The sequence below is a fragment of the Bison bison genome, unplaced genomic scaffold (assembly GCF_000754665.1).
Source record: "Bison bison bison isolate TAMUID 2011002044 unplaced genomic scaffold, Bison_UMD1.0 scf7180017864108, whole genome shotgun sequence".
NCBI classification, from domain to species: Eukaryota; Metazoa; Chordata; class Mammalia; order Artiodactyla; family Bovidae; genus Bison; species Bison bison.
In genome coordinates this window covers 2,569,707-2,589,067 of record NW_011494680.1, presented here as the reverse complement: position 1 = coordinate 2,589,067, position 19,361 = coordinate 2,569,707, and the positions used below count along the sequence as shown (strand labels likewise).

Sequence of the window (19,361 nt, the reverse complement as noted above, 5' to 3'; positions counted from 1 at the left end):
CTGAGCAACTAAATTTTTTTCTGCCCACCCTCACTTTCTCTCTCTCTCTGTCCATTTTTCTTTCCTCTGAAGACGTGGGCATTTCTGTGAAAAGCACTTCAGAGCTCCGTGGGTTCCCAGCACTGCTATCAAAATAATGTAGCTCAGAGCCATGGAGGGTTAGGAAGGAGGGCCTGAGGGAGCAGAGACTGATGGGTATCTTAAGCTTCTGCAGACAGGCCTGGGTTCAGCCCACATCTTATTGGTGGGGAGGCCCCGGCCAGATTATTCTTAACCGCTCAGTCTGATTTTTCTCATGAGACCATGTCTGGAAGTACTGAGCACAGCGGCCAGTTAATATCAATTTTATAATCACCCCTCCTTACAATTAGGCTTCCCTGGTGGCTCAGACGGTAAAGCGTCTGCCTGCGATGCAGGAGACCCGGGTTCGATTCCTGGGTTGGGAAGATCCCCTGGAGAAGGAAATGGCAATCTACTCCAGCACTCTTGCCTGGAAAATCCCATGGATGGAGGAGCCTGATAGGCTACAGTCCATGGGGTTGCAAAGAGTCGGACACGACTGACCGACTTCACTTTCACTTTGCTTACAATTAGTCACTAACGAGTTAATTAATACATTAGAGGACTTTGAAGAGTGCCACAGAGTGAGCCCCTCATAACAATAATAAGAGCTGACGCATTTACAATACTACATGTCAGGCTCTGCTCTAAGTGCTTTCTATGTATTAACTTATTAAATCTCATACCAGGACTATGAGATAGGCATGATTGCTCCTATTTCCCAAATGAGAAAAGTGAGGCACAGAGATGTTGAATATCTATCCCCAGATCTTGCAGTTGGTAAATTTTCATCCTCATCTGTATACAGGGCAATATTTCGTGACTGTATTCCTCTGAACACTGAGCAAGTTCTTTAGGTAGGTGTAGGGAGGAGAGTTGCCTTCAGTCACTCATTCATTCAACTAATGTCTACTGACTGCCATCTGCTTTGGTCCAGGGACAGGAAACAGAGCAGGGAACTAGAGGTACTGTCCTTTCTTTGCGGAGTTTATAAGCCAGTGGATGAATATACGTATCAGATAATTTCAGTTCATCATAGCGGCTCTGAGGACAGTAAGATGACAGAGGCTTCAAAAGACTGGATGGTCAGAAGCAGCAGCTATCTTCAAAGCCCCAAGGTAGGACCAAGCTGAGAATAGCTTGGCCTGGCTGGGGTGCCATGAGCAGAGGGGAGACTGAGATGAATTTCAGGGTCTGATCCATCCTGTGTGAGATTTCATCGGATTTAAAAGGTTTGCAAAAAGCTGAATCACTGAATACATAGTTGGAAGAAAGCTGGATTGAAAAAATTTTGGAAACCACTGATGCTAAAAAGCTTTGCCATTTTAGGAATAAGAAGCTCAGGGTTCTGACCTCAGCTCTGGCCTGACTGCTGTGTTACTTGGGAAAATCACTGGGCTTCTCTGATCCCTCCTCGCCCCTCACTCCATGAAGGGTGAAGCAACTACAATGGGTACCTCCCATGAGAGTCTGTAGATAAACTAAGGAGGGCTTTAGGGAGAGCAGACACATGAAAGTGGGCAGATGTGGCCAAAGGAGGGGGCAGCTCCTGTGAGGGAAAGAGAGAACAGAGGCAAGTTCTGGGCAAGCGGGACCGTCTAAACGGGTGTTCCAAGTTATTGGAGGGAAGATGCCCTTGAGACTAATGGGATTTGCTCATTTATATAATTGACTAGGTATCACTGGTATCTATGTAGTGTGTGTGTGTACGTGTGTAGTGTAGCCTATGTAATTCTAAGGAAGTCATAGAACTCTGAGGTTTCTAATTATTCCCTCTGTTTCTGAGTTAAAAAAAAAACCCAAGACACAGAGAGGTTATTAACTATAAAGTCAAGGACACTGAATTTTGCAAGCTTCATACAGTGAAACACTTAAAAGAGGTCAAAGAAGTTTTTTTTTTTTTTTTATGTTTCATTCTCAAGAGACGAGGCAGAACCTAACTTATCAGGCTGGATCCCAGAACCACTTAAAACAGCCGTGGTGAGTGATTAGATAAGTCAGCCAAGTGCTACGTGAGCGGCCTAAGTGTGTCTGTCCATTAGGGAGCCTTGAGAGATTACACCAACATCTTTCTCACATTTTTCGTGTGTCTTGGTCCTTCTGCTCACTCTCAAGAGGACAAGAGCAAGGGGGCCAGCTTATGTTTTACAAGACAGAAGAAACTACTGGTAGTAGTTAAGCTGGAAATGTGGGGGGTTTGGTTGATTTGTGTGCCTTGAGTGAGACTTGCCCATCTCTTTCCCCACCTGTATGTTTACAGTCTTTACTCAAAGGCTTCCTTTCCTTCCAGTTAATAACTGGAACTAGAGTTTTAAAAGGCTGGTACCATCAGTTCTCCAAGCCACCGCCGTCATAGCTTCTTTGTATTCCAGGCAGCATCTTAAAGCTATAAACGAACTTGTACTTTAAGAGGAAACGGGCAGAAATCTCCAGATCCCACTGAAGATTTCAGTGGTATAGCCAACATCTGATCCAAAGGTCAAGTTTCCAGTTTTTCCCACCTTTCCATTGGTTGTCATCCTCCATGGGCTTTGATCCTGCTCTGCCAAGTTCTTCCCACCCTCCCTTTATCAGAAAGTCCCCAGCCCACCCTCAGCACCCAAGATACAGTACCCGAGCAGAGCCATCTAGGCTCTTCCATCACCAGAGCGGGTTTAAAGTCCTGGTGAGGCTGCCCAGCATCTCGACAGAGGAACTGACTGCAGAGGGGCCTTTCCTGCTGGGAGGAAGCTGGGGGGTCCCTGCTTACCCTGGTGATTTGGATGTTATTCAGCTGCTGCTGCCAGTGCAGGATCGTCTCCATCCGATACACCCACATGTTGATGTTCCCCACCAGCACAGATTTGCCGACTCTTTGGACCAGGGTACATAAGGATGTGTAGAGGGTCTGCAGGAGCTCCCTTATTAGTCTAATGTTTTGCTGGTCTTCAAGGACTTGAGTGTGGGGAGAAAAACAGTAGGAAGAGTTTATGAGACTAGAACACTCCATAATTTTACAAGTGGTCCTTTCTTCTGCTCTATTGTGCTCGTGTTACCGGGTACACTCCCAGGGGATATGGTCTTCTTTCTCACTGGTGTTTATTCTACACTTGCCTAAGCTTCTGCACTCGAGGGTATGGGGTAGAGTTTCCATTATCTAGGTCCCTCTTTGTTCTCTTCTCTCCATTTTCCACAAAGACTGTTTCTCTTTTCACTGGTCCCGCCAGCACCATGGGCTCACCTGATCTGAAAGCAGTGTCTCTTGCCCAGCAGTGATGTGTCTTTCAGATGATCAGTGGTAGAAGCATGGGTCTAGGGGTCAGGAACTTGGATTCCCATCCAGTCTGGCTGCCTCTTTGTGTGACTGTGGATAAACCACTCTTTCTCTCATGTATACAATGAGTCAGTTGAGCCACAGACGTCCAGTTTTTTCTAGCTCAGAGAGTCTGTGAATCTATCCTGCCTTGCACCCTGCTCACTTTTCTAGGAATGTGGAATCTAGAGGTTTGGTAGCCAAGGTTGGGACGTGTGCCTCCACTGAGAAGCCTGAGAGGCAGAGAGCAGGACAAATGGGTGATTCCAATACGACAGGATGGTCATCGCCTCATCCTTTGTCATGCGCACGAATGGCCCTCCTTTCTCAACTGGAATCTGGCACCCATGAAATGCATCTGGAGTCATTCATTTCCATCCACTCACATTCCCTTAAATCCAGTGACATGTCCACTGCATTGGAAAATCCATCTGCCCAGCCCCAGGCCTATAAAAGGGGGTGAGAGAGTGGGAAAGAGCTCACCTTTCAGTACCACTTTTTCCAAAATGTTCATGAAGTTCTTCTGGGCAATGCCACTCAGGGATGTGAGCTGTGACTTCGCTATCAGTTCCAACAGCTGTGGATAAAAATAGAAGTTGCCAGGCTTAGACTACAGAGATATTTTTCTCCTCTAATCTTCACTTTTGAGTCATGTGACACATAGATATGGATTGACGGGGAGAGATAAATGGCAGACAGGGCCACAATGCAATAAAAAGCAGATGCTCTGAGTGAAAGACAAATGGGGGTAATCCAAAACCTCGGCATCAGGTTGAATATTTAATTGCTTTTTTTCTTTTAAATATAAAGAGCTTGGCATCAGTCAGGGCTAATTCATTCTACTTGTCCTACTTCAACAAGTGAAGCTGAGGTTTTCCAAGGGGAACAAAACCTCCCATGACCCGTGATGTTGGAGTTCTATATAATCACTCCCAGAGGGAGTTCTACCCGGACTTGAACTTCTCCCCACTGGCTGGGACTGCTCTCAAGGCACCAAAAAGCTCAAGTTCAGCAGTGATGTGCACTTTTCAAGGAAGTGGCAATTCTTATCCAGATATCTCCTGCTTATGCAGTGCTCAATAAACATGTCCATTAATTAGAATCTTTCATCACGCTTAACTCTTTGTAGAAAGATGCCAATGCATGACTGAATCCCTTTGCTGTCCCCCTGAAACTATCACAATATTGTTAACTGGCTATGTGTGTGCATGTGTGCTAAGTTGCTTCAGTCGGGTCTGACTCTTTGGTGACTCTATGGACTGTAGCCCACCAGGCTCCTCTGTTGACGGGATGCTCCAGGCAGGAATACTGGAGTGGGTTATCATGCCCTTTTCCAGGGGATCTTCCTGACCTAGGGATTAAACACACATCTCCTGTGGCTCTTGCATTGCAAGCAGATTCTTTACCACTGAGCTACTGGAGAAGCCCCCTAATTGGCTATACTCCAATATAAAATGAAAAAAACAATATAAGATATAGTAAAATTCTAATAAAAACTTGTAGAGTGAAAAAAAGAAAGAAGCTAATAACAGGAAAAGAGACCTTCAGGAATATATAGTGTATACATATCTTTCTACCTAGAGGTTAGGATCCTTGTAGTTCTTAAAATTATGTGCAAGTCTTGTTTTGACTAATTATTAGCTCTGTGACTCTGGGAAACTTCCTGAATTTCTTAGTGCCCCAAGTTTCTTCATCTGTACTTGTAATACTAGAGTCTTCAAGATTGGTGAGTGTTAAATGAGGAAACACACATAAAGCCATTAGCAGAGCACTTGGCATAAATTAGGTAGAAAATAGAGGTTGGTTGGTTTATTGTGGGAGTATGGTCCATTCCCCCCACCCATGTTATCACTAAACAAAAAGAAATAAAGATAATAATTTAAGTTGGTGCACCCTTAGCATAATCATTCTTTTTCCCTCAAAAGTAAAATTCTTACAGATATGGAAAGATTTTTCTTTTTTAATCAAAAATGTTGTCATTGAAAAAAATGAAAATTTAGACTGAAATGGGGTCTTAGTGATCATACAGTTCAACCCAGTTAACAAATGAGCAAAATGAGGCCCAAGAGACTAAACTTCACCAACTACACCACAAAGAGTGAAAGGGATCAGCAGGATCTTCTTAACACACTTCATGCTTTCACAGTTACTGAACAAAAGAGGTTGATATAAACGGAAAGTAATTAACTGCACCCGGAACCCCACCAGGCAAAGGAAAACTGACTAGTCTCACAGCCAGTCAATTAGATGTAGAGAACCAAGATTCCCCTTTATGTTAAAGCTTGAGTCTCTGCTCCTAGGAAACTTTCCAAAGAAGTTTCATCTCCTGGGCCAGGCCCCAGCCCAACTTCACTTCAGGTCAGTAATCACCAAATATGACACTGTACTGGGTACTGGAATCCAGGCTGAGGGAACTAGCAAAGTGAGATTTAAAAAATTGGGCTGTAGAGAAGAATTGAAACTTTTGGATCAAAGTCCCAGGCAATTCAAAGAACCTCTGTTTCCAAGGCATTTGTTTAAAAAGTTTTGTCCCCATGAAGCTCCTTAGGAGCCTGTTGAACCACGCACAGACTTTTAATTTCCTGAAAATAATTATGCTCGAAGTTAAAAATATGCTCGGGCCACCTGATGCTAAGAGCCAACTCATTGGAAAAGACCCTGATCATGGGAAAGACTGAAGGCAAAAGGAGAGGAGGGCGGCAGAGGATGAGATGGTTGGATGGCATCACTGACTCAACGGACATGAACTTGGGTGAACTCCAGGAGGTGGTGAGGGAGGCCTGGTGTGCTGTAGTCCACGGGGTCATAAAGAGTCAGACACGACTTGGTGACTGAACAACAACAACAACAAGACCCCCAATCCTTCCCTGCCTGGCTTAGGTATATCTCACACATGCTGGGAGAGATGCCGTCTTTGGGCTGGGGAGGATGGTGAAGAAAGGATGGTTTGCTAAGATCAGTACTGGGGATTCAAGGTTGGATGTCAGGAACTGACCAAATGCCCATGAGGAGAGGAAAGAAGTCAACACATCAGCAGAGGCCATGTCCCCAGGGGGGTGACCAGACTGGATGTCCTCTGCATGTCCAGCTCAGCTCTGTCACCAGCCAACACGTGACAGTCGAGAGAGGGGTGAAAAATGGCACAAAGGACTGGCCAAACTTTTCGTTTATCTCCCTGACCAACAACAAGATCCAGAAGGCCAAGACCACAGCCTATTAATACCCTGAGCCTCACATGACCAGCACAAAGCAAGATGAAAGAAAACAACAGTCTTGAGGTGGCTCTGGGAAGGGCAGTCGGCTGTGAGCCATGACTCATCACGGGGTAGGAGGTGGGGTAGGCAGAACTCTGCCTGAAATCCATCCAAAAGCCCCATTCCATGTGACTGCCATCTCACGAGGGCGTCAGCTTCAATCTTGTCTAAAATTGCACCAATCCCAAGAACACAAAAATTCTCAAGGCTATGACTGTGCATTTGAGGGGAAACAAGAAAAACCCTTTAGCCTGACTGAGATGATCTTTGACTAAGGAAGAGCAGCAAGATAGAGTAGCAAAAACCAGTCAATTGGCAGAAGAATACCATGTCAACCACCCTCTGTTTATTCCTGTGTCAAAAGAAAGTCCTTCCTTTCACCGCCAGGCAGCCTCGGGGTCACGAGAGAACCCTGGAACAGGAGGAGACCGGACGCTCTAGCTGGGTGACCTTTGCAGCTGTCAATCACTTAGCAAGTGTTTTCTGCGTGTCAGTTCTGTTCTAATGTTGTGGTAGGTGACGTGGATTAAGACACACGATCCCTAGACTCAGGGGGGTTACCGTCTAGTCTGTGATGTAAGTCATTTTACTTTCCAGAACCTCAGTTTCTTCATTTCTGAAGTGGACATTAAAAAAAAAAAGACTACCTGGGACTTCCCTGGTGGCCCAGTGGTTAAGAATCTGCCTGCCAATGTAGGGGACACGGGTTCGATCCCTGGTTCAGGAAGATCCCACATGTCTCAGAGCAACTAAGCCCATGTGCCACAACTACTGAAGCCCGGGAGCCTAGAGCCTGTGCTCTGCAACAAGGGAAGCTACTGCAGTGAGAAGCCTGCAGACTGCAACTAGAGAGCAGCCCCACTTTCCGCAACTAGAGAAAGCGTGTATGCAGCAACAAAGACCCAGTGCAACCAAAAGTAAATAAACAACTTAAAAAAAAAGACTACCTACTTCACAGGCTGTAATGAGAATTACGTGAGATCAGTATATAGAAACCAAATACAGGGCATCATTACAATAAGGTATTATTTCTTTCCCTTCCAAATCCCAATCTTTTAGTGAAGTTTTAAGTTGATATCAAGGGTTATCATTTCCATAAAGCTTTTTCTGTAAAGGGCTAGATAGTAAATATTTTTGCCTTTGAGAGCCATAAAGTCTCTATTGCAACTACTTAACTCAGCAATGGTAGTACAAAAGCAGCCCAGGACAGTATGTATATGAACAGGTGTGGCTGTGTTCCAATAAAACTTTATTTATAAAAACAGACATGGGGGGCAGATTCAGCTCTTGGGCTACAGTCTGTCAATTTCTGATAGAGTATAGAATTTGATATATATATTTATCACAGAGTTCAAGAGTGAGGGCTCTAGAGCCAAACTGCCGGCCTCCATTTCCCTAGCTTTAAAATGTACACGGTAACAGTACCTGCTTTAGAATTGTTGTGAAGATTAAATGCATCCATAAAGCACTTAGAACAATGCCTGATACCAAAAATATACTCAATAAATTACTATCATTTGTTTCTTATCATAGCACAGAGAATATTACTAGGTAAAATTATTGCCAGGGAAGGCGTAGTGAATTAGTAGGGTAAAGTACAGCTGGTTTAAAGACCTTTAGAATTGTTGTATTTCAACTTTATATATTGTCAACCAAATGCTTAAATTCTTTCAAATTCTCATATTCCTTTCTGTCATTTTTATTATAGTTCTGATACATTTAATAGCTTCTTGTCTGATGATAAAAGTTAACGTTGATACATTCTATGACTCACCTAGGTGCATCTACCATGAAGTCTCATTTTGTAAACACTAACAGGTGGTTGCCAAATGCCAGTGACTGTGGTCACTACTTTACATGTGTGATCTTATTTCACCTTCAATGGCAACCCAATGAAGTGGGTTCTCCACTAGTCAAAAGAGGACTGTGGCCCGGAGAAACTATGCAACTCATCTAAAGACATACAGCTGTAGCAAGTGGAGGAGCCAGGACTTGGGCCCAGATATGTCTAACAGAGAACATATTTATTTATTTATTTATTTTAACTTTTTGGCTATGCCAGGTGGCATGTGGGAATCTTAGTTCCCCAACCAGGGACTGAACCTGTGCCTCTTGCAGTGGAAGCGCTGAGTCTTAACCACTGGACTGCCAGGGAAGTCCTGAGAACAGGTTTTTCTGATAGTTTAAGGACTTCAGTTTCTCAAGGCTAATCAAATTTGCATCTAGGGCCAAACTTTAAAAATAGTAGTAATATCATGTATTGCTATGTTCTAGGAAACAGAGTCTGAAAACCTTATATCAATATTACCCTGTGATAGGTAATCAGCTTGTAACATTAAGGAAGAAATAATATCCAGAAAGGGTTAATAAAATGTTTGTGTGTGTGTGTGTGTGTGTGAGTTGCTCTGTCATGTCCGACTCTTTATGACCCCATGGACAGTAGCCCGCCAGGCTTCTCCATCCATGTGATTCTCCAGGCAAGAATACTGGAGTGGGTTGCCACGTCCTTCTTGAAACAACACATTTGTGTGTGTGTTAGTTGCTCAGTCATGATGAGGCAGTGTGTGTGTGTGAGAAAGTTGCTCAGTTGTGTCTGACTCTTTGTGACCCCATGGACTATACAGTCCATGGAATTCTCCAGGCAAGAATACTGGAGTGGGTAGCCTTTCCCTTCTCCAGGGGATCTTCCCAACCCAGGAATCAAACCGGAGTCTCCTGCATTGCAGGTGGATTCTTTACCAACTGAGCTATCAGGGAAGCCAATAGCTTTAGGTAAATCACGTAGGTCTTTCCACATCAGTATAATTCTACAGATCCAGAACCAGTACTGTATGAAACTGGTAGCAAGGAGGACAGAATTGATTAATTTTACTTGTGTCAAGGGAGCTGTGTGCCTAGGGGTGTAGAGCTGTATCTAGCAATTTATTTACCAAGATGACTTAGCCAGTTGGATTCTTTGCCTCTGGCCACAAGAGAAAAAGAAGAGGAAAACGGACTATTTGCAAATGGCTGTTTGTTTTCTGCTGGGCAAATTTTAGTCCAGGTGCCAGTAATTTGTGGCTGTGTTTAAAGAGAGGCGGGGGCGTGGTGGGGGTGAGAAGAGGGTTCTAATTCCAGGCTATCATTACTGTGGGACTGCCTGGGGATCCAGTAGGATCCTCAGTGACTAGCTGTGCAGTAACAGGACCGGTTCTGGGCTCCCGGAGGAAGGGCTGGTGGTCACCGCGTGCCGAAACCACATCCTGCCCTTCGGCTTTGACTCATGCTACTCTTAGACACACTGAGAAGAAAAATCTAGTTGCAAGCAACATCCTACAGCCAATCTCGGAACGGATGCCAACCACAGCTTGAAGGGGTGTGTGGAAGATGAATGGGCAGAAAAGAGACTGCCCTCATATCTCACTTTGCCCGCAGAAAAAGTAGGTTTCTATCGTCTCTTCCGTTTGGTTCATCACAGCATTCAGACTTTTTTTTTTTAGCATTCAGACTTTTAAAAATAAATTTGCTTGAGTCACTTCTCTGCTCGAAATCCTCAAATGCCTTCCCTTGGCCCTTAGAAAAAAAATTAGCCTCCTGACCATGACTAGCTAGGTCCTCCCTGACCTGGTCTTCACTCCCTGTCCAGCCTCATTGCACCCAGTCCTTCCCCAGCTGACTCCGCTCTGGCTCCACAGCCCGCCTCTGGTTCCCCGAACCACCTTCTAGCTTATTCCCACCTCTCAGGCTTTGTCCCGGGCACATCTTCATGGGAAGCTCCATTCAGGTTTCGGTTTCAATGTTGCCTGCTGAGAGCTCAGAGAGCCCTTTCTGGACTCTCCTAGATCTTACTATGGTTTCATTGTTCTTCATCATTTCATTTGTACATGTCTGAAATGATCTTGTTTACTTGCTTGCTGACTGTCTAATTGGAATAGAAACCTCAAGACAGAAAGGGTTGTTTTGTTTACCACTCTACCCCACCCCAACCTGCTGGAGAAGACTCCTGAGCATCCCTTGGATGGCAAGGAGATCAAACCAGTCAATCCTAAAGAAAATCAACCCTGAATATTCATTGGAAGGACTGATACTGAAGTTCCAAAACTTTGCCACCTGATATGAAGAGTTGACTCATTGGAAAAGACCTTAATGCTAGGAAGGATTGAGGGCAAAAGGAGAAGAGGGCAACAGAGGATGAGACGGTTGGATGGCATCACTGACTCAATGGACATGAGTTTGAGCAAATGCATGGAGATAGTGAAGGACAGGGAAGCCTGGGGTGCTATAGTTCATCGGGTCACAGGAAGTTGGACACGACTTAGTGACTGAACAACAACAACTAACCCCACCTGGCACATGGCAGGCACTCAACTGTATATATATATTTAACACATCTGTCTTTAGACTCAAGGAGTAGTATAGCTCGAGGGGCCCTGGATAACAGTTTATGCATATTCCCTCCTGCTTTAGAAAAGGGGGCTCAGGGGGGGTCAAATGACATGATCAACAGTAGATGGTATGGACTGTCAGGCTGGTATTCATATGGGGTCTTTTCCCAGACTGATACATCACTTTTAATGCAAACACATCATTAACACTTACCAGGAAGGCAAGCAGCTGAGATTTAAAGGAATACCAGGCAACTGGGGCTTCAGAAGCACAAACAGAAAGAGCAGCTACTTGCCTTGTTGGTTCGAGGTTAGCTATGCAGCATGCATACCCAAACATACTCTGTCTTGCATAGAATATTGTTAAAAATGTAATTCATCCCTAAATTTCTCTTTTCCCTATGACAGTAGGCTCTGAGGTTTAAAGGACATTCATGTCCGGTTAGAAAACATGCCAAAGGATTCTCAAAGGTAGGAAAAAACTTTAAGAAGCTTGGAGAAGCCCCTACCCTTTCTCCCATGCTCAGTACCCAAGCTGGGTGCCCATAGGAAAATTATGTCTTCTGCAATAAACCTTTGGTTATATCAGGCAGTACCTCTGTGTACTTGCAAGACCCTTATTTATTCAATGGACAACCTAGATTAGAACCTGGAAAGTTTTGTCCTGACTTTGAGCCTGAACACTGACAGGTTGGAAGAGGGAGCATTTTGGCTACATTAATAATCTCCAGGCATGTCAAGATTGGGTAAATATTATTTGCAAGTGAAACATCTCTCTAACTGAGGGCCAAGTTTATACAAATCAATTGTATTCTCAGCCGAGAGCAACTTGCCTCTCTGTCTTCTATCCATCCCAGAAAATTCTGAACTTAGAGTGATGCCCTGTTTCCTGTATTGACCTGAGCACCTCTGTTTGCCACAATGAGTCTGCTGAAATCAGGCTCCCTGTCTGTGCAGCCTCTTTACCCCCACCCTAGCACTGAACCAGGCTCATTGTCACACTGCCCTTGACTCTCCTTTTCTCTTTTTCCCATCTCCAGTTTGGGGCTCGTGCCATTTGTCTCTGCAAAGCCTTCTACTGTCTCTCCACCTGGCCAAATCCTGGCCTTCCTTCAAGGAAGGAGACTCTCAGGTTCAACCTCTTCCAAGAATCTACCTCCAGTGTTTCTCCATCTCCAAAGTGGGATGCAAAAGAAAATCAGGTAGGAAAATCATAAAAAAGTCAATCTCTATATTTTATTTCATCTTTAATTTCTATTTTCATATATTTTCTAATGCCTAATTACCACCCTAAAGATGACAATAGTTATAGCAGCAATGGATGTACTGGGCACTGTTCAAAGGCATTTCAAGGGATTAAATTCAGTTTAATTTTGTAGCAATAGGAGAGTAGGTACCATTATTAGCACCTTTTAGAGGTATATGGGGCTTCCCATGTAGCTCAGCAGATAAAGAATCCACCTGCAATGCAGGAGATGCAGGAGACGTGGGTTCACTCCCTGGGTTGGGAAAATCCCCACGAGGAAGGCATAGCAATCCACTCCAGTATTCTTGCCAGGAGAATCCCATGAACAGAGGAGCTTGGTGGGCTATAGTCCACAGGGGAGCAAAGAATTGGACATGACTGAGGCAACTGAGCATGCATGCATGCGTCTGTGTATGATTTACAAGTGAATTTATGAATATATATAAATTGAGAATACGTGCACTGTCAGTTGTCCGTGGTCAAAAACACCATTATTCTGGTCTTCCAGCCTTCCTCCATTTTTGGGGGCGCCCACACTTCGGTGGGTACCCCCTACTTCTGCAAGTATTCTGTTACTTTTGTCATTGGTGGGCACCCCCACTTCTTCAGGTAGCCCCCTATTTCTGCATGTACTCCTCCAATTCCATGGTCATACCCTCAAGGCCTGTGAGTGTCCCCCACTTCTTAGGGCACCTAGAAATTGCACGATCTCCTTGCCTAAATGCTTAGGACGACTGAGAAAGCTAGGAATCCTGAGATGCAGCACTGCTTGGTAAAATCGCCAGCACCCTAATCAGCAGTTACCTTAAGCTTAGCTCGGGACCCTCAGTGCTAATACCCTACGGGTGGATTCTCCCAGTTCCCAACCACTTCTGCCCTCATTTTCAAACGGGCTTAGGGCTCTGCTCCTTTGATTTTATTGCCATTGGGAGGGCTGGCCTCCTTCCCTCCATCTCGGTTTCTCAGTCTCGAAGGAAGAAGACACCACCAGTTTTAAGACCCAGGGGGCAAGACTCGAACTTTAAGCAAAGGAAGGCTGTGCACCACCAGATTAATCCAAGGTTACTTGGGCAGAGGGACCCAGTGCAGGGCCCAGCTGCCCGCACACATCATGACCCATCAGGGGCTTGGCAACAGCACGCCCTTTAATTGAAAGCACTGGGTTTAAATTTGAGTCATTATCGTGCCATATTTCAGCCTTTCGTTTGCCAAACCGCCGGTCAACTTAAACTAAAACATGTTTTTGGAAAAAGATTTTTAGGGGGTGGTAAGAAGTCAGTAACTTGCTGGAAACATTCAAATGGACTTAGGGCTGTAATGCAGAAAAAAATAAAAATGTGCATCGGTTTAGGTTGTGGATGTTCTCTATGGCAGAGGAGCGGAGAGAATGCGGTTGCAAACTTTTTGTTTGTCCTTCCCCAACTGTTGCACACAAGGGGCAATTCATTAAGGTCATGTGTGCGTGCATGCTAAGTTGCTTCAGTTGTGTCCGACTCTGTGCGTCTCTATGGACTGTAGCCCGCCAGGCTCCTCTGTCCATGGGATCCTCCAGGCAAGAATACTGGAGTGGGTTGCCATGCCCTCCTCCAGGGGATCTTTCCGAGCCAGGGACTGAACCTGCATTTCTTATGTCTCCTGCATTGTCAGCTGGGTTCTTACCACTAGCACCACTGCCACCTGGGAATCCCCTTCATTAAGGTCAGGAAATTGCTATTCAAGGTTCTTCCTGGTCTAAAGGCAGCATCTAGAGTTACCAAGTACTTGGCCACATTCTCATGCCATAGAGAGAGCTGGGAGGACCAAAGATCATTCTGGCATTAAAGTGTTAAAGCCCTCTCTTGCACTCATGCCTCAGTGTGTCTTGTTTAAAAACTTATTATGCAAAATATAAGTTGGGTTCCCAAGCGGTTTCTGGGCTGGTTGGCAAACTTGAAAACACGCTAGCATCAACTGGTGGATACACTTAAGTAGCAATGCCAGGGTACCAGCTTCAGCTGATGAACTCGAATGCACTAGAGGTGGGCTTCCTAGAGAAAAATGTTTCACAGGTGCTTCTAATGTGCAACTGTGTGTCTTCTGGAGACCTACTTTGCTGGCCTCTCTGTGCCCTGGATGGGTTAGTCAGCACTTGTGTTTTCCTGGTTACAGTTCTAACCCCACCACTGGCCCATCTCCTGGAATCTTCATCGGCTCCCTAGGGGAATTTCCAAAATGTGTTGGTCTTGAGGCATGGTGTAAACCCATTTTTGAAAAAGTGACCTTTCATAAGTGGGTAAGTTTCTGCTTTTAGAGATTTTAAATCATCTTTAAAAACCACAGTTAAAACTGTGTTTAAGCCATTGGTGGTATGGAGAGAAGTCGGTAGAGGCAGTGAGTGTAGCCTAAAGCCAATTAAGCAAAGGTACAAACGTTATATAAAAACCTCTCCAATTTATCATCAAATTTCTGATTCTAAAAGTTCCACAAAATTTTCATGCTATCTGATAAAAATCATAACACTGAGATAGGATTGTTGGCCATCTTTTTCATTCCCTCTGCCTGTCTCTTTTATGGAGATTGATAGCCAGTATGAATACGATTCATTTTTAAAAATGTACTTTGTCTTTAAAGAGGTTAAACAAATTTGAAGGCGTCAAAGTTGATTCTTCTGGTACTGAGGAATCATTGTAGTATTAAGAAACCATTAGGCCAAAGCAGTAGGATGAGGATAAAACACTGGCAAGCTACTTTGCAAAGTTGCTTTAAGGATAAGAAGACTATTTGAGAACAACTTAAGTGTCTTAAGTTCCTTAGAAGAAAACCCTCAAAATGTGGTGCCTATCATTAAAATGTTTAAGCTCTTTATAAAAATAACATTTCTCAAATTACAGAGGACTCTAACAGTGAAGAGGAAAAAAAGATTATTCTTTCCAAAATAGATATTTTCCCCCTCTTTCTGAACCTAATAACAGAAAGCATTCAACAGTTTCTTTAACTTCAAGATTAGGAGATTGTGCTCATACTGTTAGACACAAGTTCTTCATGCTGAGTTTTAATCGAGAGCAAAGGGCATGATTCTCCAGGTATTTTTTTTTTTAAGTAGAAAATCATTTTTTTTTTTTTTTATCAACCAAATTGAAAAGGTCTTTCAGGGAGAATAAACAATAATGTTTTAAACACACAAGAAGATTTAATAGTCAACTAGTCTAAAAATTAAGTCTGGAAAAGCTTACCAATTATAAAATCTTGTCATAAAAGTCAAAAATATTAATTGAATTCCCAGAAATAAAATTGCCTTGTGTGATCAATTAGAGTTGACTCTTATAAACAGTAATTTTGACAGGTAGGTAATAACAAATATTAGTAGCTGACTTTGACTAACATATTCCGGTCTGCAGAAAATTTCCATGTATGTTACTGAGTTTCACAGCTACTCTGTGAAGTTAGGTTATTCTAAGTCCTTCTGACACTTGGGAGCGTGAGGGTGAAACAACGGAAAGACGTGGAGCTGAGATCTGACCGCAGGCCACTTTACTTTCAGTCCTTTGCTTGTATGGAGCTCCTCCTTGTCGCAGCTAAAGAGTGTGGACTTTAACTGCCGGTTTCAGATTTGGGTATCTTCGCTTATGTAGCTTTGTCACCTTGGACAGGTCATTTTACTTCTCTGTACCTCTCTCTTTATGTAAACAGAGAATAAAAGTACCTACACTTTACATGGTTAATGGAAGGCTAAGAGGTATCAGTGCACACAACTGTTTGAACTAGATCTCCACAATTCAACTCCTTTGTTCCTTTGCTTTATCTTATTTCTTGGGGAAAGGAGAACAGGTAGAAAGGAGAACCATCTAAAAATTAACCATATGCTGATCAGTTTGGGATCAAGACATCAGATCTGGGAGATTGGAAACTATTCACTTTGTTAGTGACAAGTTCCAGGTCTTCCTGGGCCTGACTCCAACCAGCCTGCACTGAGTTGTGGGCCAAAATGACCTCCCAGAGTCAGCAGAGTCACACTGAGTGACATGAACATTTCATCAGGAAGGTCTCTGATTGTTATCCCTTTTGGTCTGGAATAAGGGTTCATCTGAAGAGCAGACAGATCTGATCATGGGCCCAGCTCAGAGCTTCTAACCTACAAGAGGCCTGGGTTTGTGTGTGTGTGTGTGTTTTAAAATCAGGTCAGTTGGGACAGCCAGGCCTATATCTGCCCAGATGACAGGTGAACGATCCAGGCCTCAAGGGGGCTTGAATGTCATCGCTCTGGCTGAGCCTTTGCAATCATCTGACTCACTGACACGGCACCGAGAAGCACAACAACCCAGGAAAAAGAAAATAAAAACCCGACCGACCAACACCCATAGGGGTAAACTGCCTCCTAATTCTGATCCTAAAACCCAAACAGCTGCTACCTCCCGGATGGAACCGCTGACAACACCACACAAGGGAGCTTAGGGGGAAAAACAGCCATCAAGCAATTAAAAAGAATCAGTAACTTGAAGGTCATGGTTAGGCTTAGCTTGTTTTACTACCTTCATCATTACTATTTTGCTAAAGCTCATTAATTTTTTTTTTCACCCCAACGCAGGGTTTAAAATAGGAAGCAACTGACCCAAGTGGGTAGTTTCAGGCTTGCAGTGAACCTGGGACTGAATATTGTCATCACGTGGCGGTGGAGGGGTGGTGGAAGGGAGTCAGGGAAACAAGGTTCCAACGTGCCTGAACACCCAGCTTTGAGGCTTACACCAGAAATGTCTTAAAAGTTCACACAGAGTCAGCTACAATTGGGCAAGGAGGAAGGCCAGTGAGAATGACCAGAGGGGTATAAAATTTTTAAAACAAGCCAAGGTGCTTTACAACTTGTTTTCTGCTAAATTCTCTCTGGCTAATGTTGCTGCCAGAGCCCATGCTGCCCGCCCTGTGGCTCACATGAGGGATTATGGCGGTCCCTGTCTGGGGCTGCCAATCACAGGCACGTCTTAACAGGATCCATATGGAACGGAAGTCCATCCGGGGAAGGGGAAGTTGAGGAGTCCATTTTCTGCTTTCCTCAAGATGCCCAGGGTCCTAAAAAGTTACTTTTATTCTTATCATGCAGGGGTGGGGGTGGGGGCTACTTCAAGACAAGCTAAAGAGACACTTCAACTTGAGAGTCTGGGTAATCTACAGAGACTTACCCGTACAACATAGTTAAATCTTCTGGAATCCAGAATGGCAGTTGAGAAGTCCAGCCTGTTGAAAGCTTCCCCCAGAGTGCAGTATCCATGGCGCTGAATATGAAAACAGGGGGTGCGGAGGTCAAGTTCTAGAATGATCTGCCGGGACTCTGCCAACCAGCTGGGTGGCTGTCTCAGGTAACCTGCTCCTTTCCTGCACCATGATCAGCTCTTGCTGGGAACCTCCACCCCACTACCCCTCACCCCCATGAGCCACAAAGATGGGTGGTTCAGCAGACAGTTGCTTAGTCAGTGACTGAAGTCATGATGTGTACCCCGTGGGCCCTTGTCCTCCGCATGCACTTGCTTGTTGAGGAATGGTTGGGAGATGGATATGTGATATATGTTGATCACGGGAACATACTTCTGGGGGTAGAATTAACCCTGCCTGTGTTAGCTCTGTCTGCCACCCTGCCTCACGTCTCTAGGGCTTTTCTCACTGTGATCATCAGAAGCGTTTTTAAGGCTTCACGAAGGAGCCAGGAAGTTTTGGTCTTTCCCCTGTGAATGCGCAAGGCACTGACGGTGGAAAACCCTGACTCACAGCCCCAGCTCTACTCCTAGTACCTGGGTGGTCTCGGGTATATCACTGTCTCCCTCTCAGGGCCTCAAATCACAGAGGGAACTAGTTCTCCAAGGGCCCTGACAGTGACAGAAATTCTATCAATCTACCATGCAAATTTAGATCTTACCACATCGTGTTCTCTTCTGCATCTTGTTTGCGCAGTGTCGCACCAGGCAGGCACAAACACTTCTGTTGTGTTTAGTAAGTAAACCTCCAGGGCTAAAATGAACTGAGTTGAAGTCTAAAACTGATGTTAGAACAAAAGGGAGGCACTGTCCTGAGGGAAAGGCTGGAACTTTATAACAGTACATTTGAGATGGGAATATTCATCTCCATAAAGCACTTTTACAGTCATCATCTCACTGAACAACTTGGGAGTCCACCTAGTGACTTTTGCCTCTATCTCTGTAGCCCCAAACTCTGATGGTTGGCTAGGCAGTGGGCTGCAAGCTACCACCACCCACACCCAAGGAGACAGTCCTATATTCTCCCAGGGCAGGTATAAAACTAAGCATTCTCCTTAACAGATGAGTGCTCACCTCTTTAGTACTTCCTTTGTGAACATAGATCCATTTTTCTTGGTGGAAATCTAAAAAGACAAACAAAAAAACCCAATAGCTTTAAAATTTACAACATGCCCAAGATTTTGCATTTATTTTTCATTTATTCCAAAGTGTTAACAAGTTTTGACAGAAAATACAAAGACTCTACTGACAGTCTAAGGGGATGCAAATGCCTAATTTCTGCAGTGTATAAATACCAGAGTTATAATTTACTTTGTTGAAGGCATTTCAAGTCTTTGATACTCAGATCGAGTATACCAAAGCTCCAAATTAAAGAAAAAAAATCTAATACCCAAGTACAAGTTGGTGTTAAATGCCAAGCCTACAAGTTAAACAACGCCTTAAAGAGTAGAAATAAAACAGATAACATGAGAAAGCCATGCAGTACAGATGGAATCAACTAAAGATCTGTAATTCCTGCTTATTAACAGAAATTTAGACTCTCTGTTCATACATCCAGCATCTAGAACTGTTACTAGTATTTATACAAGGAAAGAGGTGGGGGGGAATGTACATTCAAAGCCTCAAAACCCAGTTCCAAATGAAAGCACACACTGCTGGGCTGACCATATTACTGAATAATAACTAAACTGTCAATATAAGTGACAAGCTGGGAAAAAACACCCCAACTAGCAACTGACTTATAAACACAACTATAAAGAATACATTAATCTCACTCCTAAAACGCACAACCACGTTTTCGAGTGCAGAGATCCCTGTAACCTCTGTCAATGACACAGTCAATGTGAAAGCCAATGCCAAACACGTGAGGTGTGATTCCCGCCCCCGACCGCCCCCGCTCCCGCCCCAAGAACCAATCAAAAC

General features: G+C 44.2%; 1 protein-coding gene across 1 annotated transcript in view; it reads right to left on the bottom strand.

The window, feature by feature from the left end:
* The window catches only part of FBXO32 (F-box protein 32), a 38,221-nt gene that overhangs the window by 11,326 nt on the left and 7,534 nt on the right, over nucleotides 1–19,361 (bottom strand). Inside the window, exons 4-7 of the mRNA XM_010838912.1 lie at nucleotides 18,513–18,562; nucleotides 17,370–17,462; nucleotides 3,836–3,929; nucleotides 2,810–2,994 (exon numbers count right to left, since the gene is read on the bottom strand). Coding sequence (XP_010837214.1) covers nucleotides 2,810–2,994; nucleotides 3,836–3,929; nucleotides 17,370–17,462; nucleotides 18,513–18,562 — 422 coding nt within the window. The remainder of the gene's footprint in view (nucleotides 1–2,809; nucleotides 2,995–3,835; nucleotides 3,930–17,369; nucleotides 17,463–18,512; nucleotides 18,563–19,361) is intronic.